The 10,115-nt window shown below is 38.4% G+C and overlaps 1 protein-coding gene across 1 annotated transcript in view; it reads left to right on the top strand.

Moving 5' to 3' along the window:
- LOC102256069 (collagen alpha-4(VI) chain) overlaps positions 1-10,115 on the top strand; it is a 102,879-nt gene that overhangs the window by 54,532 nt on the left and 38,232 nt on the right. Inside the window, exons 18-21 of the mRNA XM_005863599.2 lie at positions 1,460-1,522; positions 2,118-2,183; positions 7,736-7,789; positions 7,904-7,939. Of these exons, the coding sequence (XP_005863661.1) occupies positions 1,460-1,522; positions 2,118-2,183; positions 7,736-7,789; positions 7,904-7,939 (219 nt within the window). The remainder of the gene's footprint in view (positions 1-1,459; positions 1,523-2,117; positions 2,184-7,735; positions 7,790-7,903; positions 7,940-10,115) is intronic.

Raw genomic sequence — 10,115 nt, 5'->3', positions numbered from 1 at the left:
ATAAGAGAGAATCATTGATCGGCTGCCTCCTTCACAATCAGGGATTAAGCCAGCAACCCCAGGCGTATGCCCTGACCCGGAATCAAACAGTGGACTTCTGGTTTATAGGTCGATGCTCAACCACTGAGCCACCACCAGGCTCAAGACATATTTTTAACCCAAGACCTTTGTGAACGAGACACCCAGTGTATTTCAGATGAAGAAAAGGAAAGGCTTAGTGTTAGAAGAACTCAGAGTGGGTTTGGACAAACAAGGATTCTAATTTAACAGGAGTGGAAGGTGAGATAAAAAGCATAAAGAATGGTAGGAATGTCTGGAGTCAATGTAATGCCATGTTTAGGGGTTTTGTTTTTTTGGTTACGGCATAATCAGATGCTATTGAAAGTATCTAGGCAGGGAAGAATGTTTAAAGCTACAGGCTTGGAAGATCACTCCGGAAGCCAGAGTCTGGGTCAGAAAAAGGAAGAACTAGAAGTTGTACAAATTATAATATGAACCATATGGCTCTGTACTTGGCATTTTAATTTATCATTCCATTTAATCTCTGTAACCACCCTATAAGATAGGTATGTCTGTTTAACAAGTGAGAAAATTGTCTTAGAGAAGTCAAAGAAATCTGCCCACCTAGGAAATTAAGCAGCAGAATAAGAATTTACTAGAATGAACTAACTTCCTTTTCTTGTATCAGGCCAGGAAAGAGGGAAGGAGGGGTCTCAGGTCATTATGAGGTAGCTTTCGTAGGACCCTAGAGAGCATTCCATTCCTTAGGTGTCTGAGAGCCAGATTTTCAGAGAAGGGTCCCACTTCATTATTTTCAGGGTGTGGTGTCTACGCTCCAGAACCAGGCACATCACAGCATTTGAGGAAGGTTCTGCAGCTCTGTGGGAACTACTACACAGATATGGTACCACTAATGGCAGGTTTAAGAGACATAATAATTTGCTTATCATGTCATAGTCTTAAGGCAAGTTGCTTTGCCTCTCTGGTCCCCTGTCTACAGCAGTTAGGAGCTCTGGAAATATTTTCCTCTCTTTTCTCATGTTCCCCCGCGGCCCCCCCCCCCCGCCCCCGCAAGAGATCTTGCTCTGCTAATGCTGCCCATGTTTGTGATGGCGAAAGCCTTCTTGTTTTTCTTACATATGTTTCTGTGTGGGAGCATCACAGAGGAGTGGAAAGATCGAGGGATTTGGTAGCAGGGAGACCTGGTTCCACTTCCCTAAGCCTCAATTTGTGAGCTGTGAAGGTTAAATGAGCTAATGCACACTTAGTGTCAAGCACATCACAGATTTCTAATAAAAGGATGTTCTTTTCTGTGTCTCAACCTCACCTCTTCGCAGTGAATGCCTTCAAGTTCAAGCACTCAATTGCTCTTTTAATTTGACTCTCATTTCCCCCTTTTCTTTCCTTTAGGTGATAGATGATTTAAAAAGTGACACATTTTTTTTCTTTGTGATTTAAGGGCTTGACAGGACCGCCTGGCCAGCCTGGAGAGCGTGGAGAGCCTGGGTTAAGGGGAGAATCTGTGAGTGGTGGTTGAGGGATTTCTGCTGCTTTAATCCCAGGATTTGTAAACTGTTTGCTCAGGCACAAAGGCAGAGAGCAATTAATTATCCACAAACGAGTCATCATTCAGCCCATGTTGGTATTGTAAAAAAAAAAAAGAGAGATGTGAGTTCCATCTTATAGAACTTTTTGGGTTCTTAAAGAGTTTGTGGAATTTTAATTGCATTTTATATTTGGGATTATTGAGTAGGGCTAGATAATTAAAAGGGTCTACTTTGAACAGACTGTCCAACCTCAGAGGGAAGAGATCAACCAAAGGACTTGTATGCATGCATACAAGCATAACCCATGGACACAGACAGTAGGAGGGTGACAGCATGTGCTGGGGGGTGTGGGTGGGAATGGCCGGGGAGATGTCAATGAGGGAAAAAAGGAGACATATGTAATACTACATGTAATACTACATGTAATACTTTAAACAATAAGGAATTTAAATAAAAATAAAAAGGTCTACTTTGGTGCCTTTCTTCTTTTTAAAAAAAGATCATGCTTTCTGTAATATTTTCCCCTGACTTTCCTATCCATTTGAGGTAAGCAATCTTTTGTTTTCTCAGGGGGATCCCGGAATTGATAGTTACATCCAGGGCCCTAAGGGAGAAAAAGGAAGGCGTGGACATCAGGTAAGTCTCTGTTTGCTTGGGGATACTGGTACACATGGAAAAGGATACTAGCTGGTGCAGAGGACTTGGCATTCTGGTTGGATCAACATAAAAAAATCAGAGGGCAAACCTGTGGAACTCCATTTTCAGAGACAGAAGCTCTGAATGTTAATCCCCACTAATATCCTTGTCCTTGCATCCTTGTCTCATAGGTGTGTGTGTGTGTGTGTGTGTGTGTGTGTGTGTGTGTGTGTAGAAATCTTATCTCCCACTACACTAGTAATACATATCACTTTACTTCTTTTGTCCTTGGTTTCTTCATATCCAAAATGAAAGCATCGGACTCAGTGATTCCCAAGATCTTTCCGGTTTTAAAATCCTCCACTTTTATAACGATGTCTTGATTTAAAAGATGCTCAAGGTCATTACACTGCTGGCTTGCTTTCCATCTCTGCCAGTGTTGATGGATGTGAATTGAGTACTAGCCTTTTTTTAAAGATAGGCCCTTTGTTTAGTTCCAAAGACTAGCAGCGTTGTGACAGAAGACAATCACCGAAGGATAAAGACCCGTTAACTCGACAGACGCTAACTTGTCAGAAGCCATTTTTAGATTTTTATGCGCCAGACATTAAAATGCATGACTGAAAAATGACTAAAATAACCCAAGTGTCTCAGACCTCACATCTCATCATTCCCAATTTCCAGGAATGAGGTCTGCATACCAGCACGTTTACAACTAGGTCTGCATACCAGCACGTTTACAACTGCAGAGCAACCTCTGTTTGCTTTCAGCTCCAATTTGTATCCTTTGACAAAACCTTAGGACATCAGTTCTCTTTCCTGGATTGTGGCTAGTTCACATGCATTTTATATAGGTCCAGGTCCTGAATGAAATCCAGTTGGTAACAAGGTTATTACCATGTGAGAAAACTGTCAGATTTGCTGCAAGATTTTCTCATTCTGTTGTTAATTAGTTATTTTGGACAAACCTCACTGAGAATGTTTTCTTTGGTGAGTTGAGATTAGAGAGCCCTGTGAATATCCACTCAATAATAATAACCTATTCAGCTGTGGGACTGGAGCTAAGAGAATAGCAGAAATCCTTAAATCATCTGGGCCTCAGTTTCATCAACTGCAAGGTGGTCTGATTAGAGAAGCCGTTTCAAAGTTTCCATCTATTAGTGGTTATCATGAGAAGAAAGGTCAATTGAGCTTTGATTCCGTGACTTGCTCATGTTTTTACAACTGGGAAGGAACTCAATCTAGATAGCCATGGGAGGAGCCTCATGCTCACAGCTTTCAGAGGTCCTAAGGGTTAGCCTTGAACTTCAGATCTCTGAATTGTGCGTGCAAACAAAAATTATAACTCTCTGAAGCAGTGCCATGTTATTTTGCGTTTGTGTTTGCCATGGTTTCTTTCCCCCATGTTGAGCTTAAAGAAGGGTGCTCTAAGAATTTAGAAGACAGTCCTCTAGGGGGCACTCCTTCACTACTATTTGAGTCCAAAGGAGCAGGTACCCTGATGAAGCAGTCTTTCAAACCAAATTGAGAAATCTAGTATTGGGGAGGGAATAATAAAAACAAAACAAAAGCCCCCCACAAAAAAACAGTCGTGCTTTAGCACTTCTGGGGAGAATAAAAACTGGTACACATGGAAAAGGATACTAGCTGGTGCAGAAGACTTGACAATAGAATCTTTTTGGGAGGCAATCAGAAGTGACAATAGAATCTTTTGGGGAGGCAATCAGAAGACTTGACAATAGAACTTTTTGGGGAGGCAATTAGGTGTAACACACCTCAGCTAGGGAAGTGACAATAGAACCTTTTGGGGAGGCAATCAGAAGACTTGACAGTAGAACCTTTTTGGGAAGCAAACTGCTGATTTTTGTTTATGTTTTTGAATATGCAAGTGACAGAAAACCGGACTGGCAGTGTTTAGCTAATAGGCATGTTTGATCACCCAGGGAAAAGTGATTCCAGGTTTGGTACACAAGCTCAGCGATGCCATCAAAACCCAGTGTTGTCGCCAGGGACTCAGGCCCTTTCTCTCCACAGTGCCATCCTCAGAGTGGTCTGTGGCCTTGGCAGCCCAAGAATTTTGCCTTCACCTTTACATACAATGCCAGAGGGAAAGGGGCTTTCCTTTCATCAGGGCACTCCCAGCAATAGTCTCTTTTTGCCTCATTTAGTTCATTGACTGGGTCCTTGCTCCCCATCTGCCCTTGCCTGTTTTAAGAAAGCCAGAGAAAGCAAGTCTCTGACAAAGGAAATTGCCATGATTGGCTCAGACCTGTCATAATTCATCCCTTGGAGCTGGTCATGTTATTGCCCTAAACAAAACTGAGATTTTCTTAGCAAGGAAGAAAGGGGAGAGAGTGTTATGTAGCCACCAACTATGTCTGCCAGGGCTTAAGATGTGTATGTCCTTTCATAACCAAGCAAAAAATGGAGGTTTGGCTGCCTGCCTCAATGAAAGCCAAATTCCTGAGGCAGGTGCTGGTGCAAAAGGAAGCGGGTTTTATGTAGGAGCCACAGGACCTGAGAGAATGGTGGACTCACGTCTCAAAGACCAATCGCATCACCCTTGTTTCAAAGATCATCCCTCTTCCTGCTCAAGCCCAGGGTTCCTTACAGGGAGAGGAAGGGGAGGGCATTTTTTTCTATCCAATTATCTTGCTAGTTTTTGTCAGGCTCAGGCCCTATCCATTCATATTTCTAGCTTTTGACATGCTGGGTGTAAGAACCTCTCTCTGTTGCCAGCTTGGCCAGTGGGGGAGACTCCCTGGTGCTCTGACTGACTGTCCATGGTAACACTTTGATCCAGTATTTCCAGTTCTAGAAGTTCATCCAGAAGTTAATCATGAATCAATATAAAGATTCAGCTCCATAGATGATCAATGTAGTGATTTTTAATCACTATCTATAATGCTTAAATGTCCAATGATAAGCGATATTTTATGTAAACAATGGCAAATCCACATGATAGAATATTATTAAGCCATGAAAAATAATTTAGAAGACTATTTCATAACAAGTAAAACATTCATGATGTAATATTAAGTGGAAAAAAATAGATTATAAAACTCTGTATTCAACAAGAATCCTAATTGGTTGAATTTATCTGTATCTATTTTCCTGGAGGGATAAACACCCAGAGATTATTCATTTCTTTTTCTTATTATCTGAATTGTTGAAAGTTTCTATGCTGAGCCTGCGTAACTTTTACCCCAACTTTTATTTTGAAAAAAATTAAATCTACAGAAAAAGTTGCAAGTATAATAGTACAATGAACACCAATTGTTATATCTACATATTTTGCTGAGCCATTTGAGGATTAATTGAAGGTATCATGACATTTTGCTTTTACATATTCAATAAATATTCTTCAAAAACAAAGACATTCTCCTATTTAGGCACAATGCAATCAATCATCACACTCAAGAAATTTAATATTGATGCAAAGTTATTTCCATTTTACAGACCATATTCAGATTTCCACACTTGTACCAATAGTGCCCTCTATGGCTATTTTTATTGTTGTTGTTCTGGGTTCCAATTAAGGATTTAATTGTCTTGCCTCTCTTGTCTCCTTTAATTACAACTGTTGTCGAGTTATTTGTTTGTTTACATGACGTTGACATTCCGGAGCAGTTATTTTGCTAAACATCTCTCGATTAGGATTTGTTTGAGCATTTCCTTCTGACTAGATTCAGGTTAAACATTTTTGGCAGGAGATTAAGAAATGCTGTTCCCTTCTCACCAGGAGGGACACTGTCAGTCTGTCCCATTACTGATACATTAATTTGGTCACTTGATTATGATGATTTTCACCAGATTAATCTATTGTGAACATACTCTCCTCTTTCGAATGATTGAGTAACCTGAGCAATAATAGTCTGAGACTATACATTTTTTGTTTCCCAAATTCTGTTATCCAATGGTTCCTGCATCAGCCCAAATAATTTCTTCATTATGTTGGCTGCAAAACAAACAAACAAAAAACCTGTTTACTATTGAAATGAGAAAATGATAAACATTTTAAGAAAGAACCTTTATTATATCTAGACCAATTGTGAGAGTGCTATATCTAAAACCTTCTCCATGATATGAACTTCTTAATTTTAAAAATTCCCATTGTTTTCTTTTATCTCAAGAAAAATGATTTTAAATATAATAATGTTACATGTAATAAACACCAATTAGTCAAGAAAAATGATCTTAAATATAATAATATTACATGTAATAAACATTAATATTTTAAGAAAAAAAGGATTTTAAGTATAATAATATTACCAAAATGTACTAACATAGTATGATATCACAAAAGTTGGAAATATGAAAAATCTGCAAAATAACACAACAGATATTTTGGGATACAGAAAAATGAAATGTAGAGAACAAACAATAGTTCCAGTTACCAAGAAAATAATCTCTTTCTGATCTTTCCTAACTTTTTTGATGGCAGAGTTGCTCACCCTGAGAAAGTCAGATAAGGATCTCATGGGCTTATTTAAAAATGTTCTAGTGTAATGTAAGAAAATGAGGAATCATCATTTTATCTTTCTTTATATTTGGGATAAATGATTCTTTCACAGAATTTAGCATATTTGAAAAGAACACTATAGCACAATTTTCTACTTTATAAACTTTTGATAAAGATAATTTTAATTGTTGCATGCTATTTCAATAACCATTTCTACCATAATTTTTTTGGTCAACATTTCTACCATAATTAACATTTCCTTCACATTGCGGTATAAATTATTTCAGAATTTAATTTATTATACATGACAGTTGGAAGAACACTCTGCACAAAATGTGTTTGTTTCTACATTTCACATTCTTTCCCAATTTATGTATTCTTATTGAGTTAGCATGCGACTTCACTGAATAATAGTCTAAGATATCCCTATTTGGGATCATATGGTTTCCATTTTTCCTGAAAGATGAACTCATTCTTTCTCTGGACACCACACATTTTCCCACTGCTGACCTTAAAGAAGTTGAGAGCACTAGACAGTTTCCTCATTGTGACTGTGTGTAACCTCTCCCTCCATCATCATCTGTATATATTGATCACTCCACCTATGCAGACTCCCTTCTACCTTCTGTTTCTGTCTGCCACTCTGTACCCTATAGGATGCAGGTAGAAAGGGAAGTGCTAGTATTTTCCAAATATTAAGCATGGCTTGCTGGAGAACATGTATGACTACTGTCTCAACATGGTGGACCCTGAGGAGTTGTCAAATGAACAATCTTTGGGGAAAGATGCCTACAACATGAATATTTTAAAACATCAGAATTAAGACAGCATTCTAAAGGAGTGTTGACCAGTAGAACTTTCTGAGATCATATATATATTTGTGCTGTCCAATATGGTAGCCACTAGTCACATGGAGTTACTGAACACGTGAAATGTGCCTAGTGTAACTGAGGAACTAAAATTTAAGTTAAATTTAAACAATAGCCACATGTGGCTACTGGCTTCCATATTGGACATCCCATGTCTAGAGAATAAGTGAAAAAGTATACAGATATCTAAACTAATCTTCCCTTTACCTTTTACTTTTCAGGGAAGTTCTGGTTACGATGGCCCTCAGGGGGAAACCGGAAATGTTGGTCCTCAGGTAGGTGTAACTGCTCATGGGATGTACTTCCCATGCTTCTGTGGAAGAGAGCAGTTGGCTGGGGTGAAAATTGACTTTTCTTCTCTAAGGTCTTCATTTGTCTTCTATTCTTAGGGGTCAAGGGGAAGACAAGGCCTGCCAGGATTGAAGGTCAGTGCTTTCTGGAAGAATTGCCTCTTGTTCCATACCTATAGCATGTTAAGTAGTTCTGTCTGAGGTCAAGGGGAGTGCTGGTTGGGCTGTCTGAGGCTGTGTGAGGATCTCTGGGAAAGTTCCATGGGGACCTTTTCCATGGAGACAGGAAAGTTTATATGGTTCCTCTCTGCTCCCTCTCTAGCTTGCTATAATATTTCATTTAGATTGAAAAGAAGCTAATACCTTAGAGAATAGCTTTTACCTCTGAAATAATGATTTTTCCATTTAAAGAAGACTTCCTATGAATGTATAAGGGGATCTCATAGTCACAAACTCAAGGGAAAAGATTGAGTTTTACTATTTCCAAAGGGGAAACGATGTGATTTGAGGGTGGGATGAGAGGATATCCGTGGAAATTGTATTTTACTAAGCATTTATCTAGCACCAGTCACTGTGTTAGACCTTTATTTATATTACCTCATGTAAACCTTTCTAAAGCCCTAGGAGTTATAAGCATTATTGCTTACTTTTTATGGATAAGAGAGGAAATAATATGTAGGTTTCGCAAAGTAATATGTCAGAGGCCACACAGCTAATAGTTGGTGGAGACAGGATTCAAAACCAAAGATCAGAATGCTTTTGGAAATAAGAGTTAAGGTTATTGTGTAGATTTACCTCTAACGTAGTCTTGTCATACTATGCTGGCATTTTTTTTCTAGTATTCTCATGATTTAAGGATGGAGAAGTCAGAAATGACTTAATGTCACCTGTGAGCCTGGAATGGGTGAGTGTGTGTGTGTGTGTGCGTGTGTGTGTGTGTGTGTGTGTGTGAGAGAGAGAGAGAGAGAGAGAGAGAGAGAGAGAGAGAGAGAGAGGAGAATATGTGTGTCTGTAGTGTAAGGACATAGGTAATGGGACTCATATGTCTGTAAACCAAGAATGTTGAAAAAGCATGGATATTGAGAAATCCCAAGTCTCAAAAATCCAAACAAGTTTTGTTGACACCAACTAAAACATTATTTCTTTTAAACAATGTTTAGGATTTAAAATACATTCTTAGATAACCTTTGTGCTATTAATTAAATCTTAACACTTATAAAATAAATAATGTCTTGAAATATAATTTTTATCCCATTGTTTTTATCGCCAAAAAGACAGAAAGAGACTATAATAGACTAAGCTATATTTTGGAGAAAATTTAGTGCCTCGAGGCATGAATTTCCTACTCTTGAATTATTTAATTCTTTTATGATACTATGTGTAGTTTACCTAAATCCCTGAACAGTGGGTCCTCTACTCAGTTGGGTCTTGCTTATTTTTGATTTTCTACATCACTCCATCTCCTATGTCTTTCTTTTTTATTTAATTTAAATCAGAGCCAAGCTTGTGGCTAACTTTAAGGTCAACTTGCACTCTGAAGCTTATAATGACAACTATTTCTCTGCCCATTCTTCCCCCTTCTTCCTGACTCCCAGATCTTCAGAAGCACTCACTTTCATATCTTTGGATTTTTTTCTTCCAGTATTATTGCCTTCTTTTTTCTAAATGATGTGTTTACTTTGCTATTTCTTGGTTTTCAGTTTTGGATGTTTTCCTATTGATTGATTGATTTCTTTCATTTTTTCCCTTTGTTGACTGGAATTTAGACCGTGATTTACACAGTATGTTCCTGAATCAGAATATGTTCCCCTTCAGGCTCTTACTATGGGCTCATTTGTGGTATATATTTTATCGTATTTTCATAGCTAGACCCTGACCAAGACTTCTCTAAGCTCTTGAAGCTTTTTATACTCAAGAGTAAAGAAAATTTTGTTTTTCTAACCCCCTTTCTCTAGTTCTCTGAACTTAAATAAATGTACTATTATGATAAATTTATTGTAAAATAAATACATTGCGTGTTCAGTGTATGGCGGATTCTTGTTCAAGCTGCCCTTCAGGTTATAATGTATTGTGAAGCTCTAATTTCTTATTGATGGAACCTACTGAAGGGTTTTGCCTTCACTTTTATGTGGTAAACCTTGCTTGATACAAGATTAGTTCTATAAGGCAATTTTCTTGTGTTTTAAGCAGTGGAGTAGGAAGAACTATTTCATTTTTCTCTGATAGTTAAGTATTGGCTTTCCTTCCTTCCTTCCTTCCTTCCTTCCCTCCTTCCTTCCTTCCTTCCTTCCTTCCTTCCTTCCTTCCTTCC

This window comes from Myotis brandtii, unplaced genomic scaffold, assembly GCF_000412655.1.
Source record: "Myotis brandtii unplaced genomic scaffold, ASM41265v1 scaffold18, whole genome shotgun sequence".
Lineage (NCBI taxonomy): Eukaryota > Metazoa > Chordata > Mammalia > Chiroptera > Vespertilionidae > Myotis > Myotis brandtii.
This window is presented reverse-complemented; position numbering and strand designations above follow the sequence as displayed.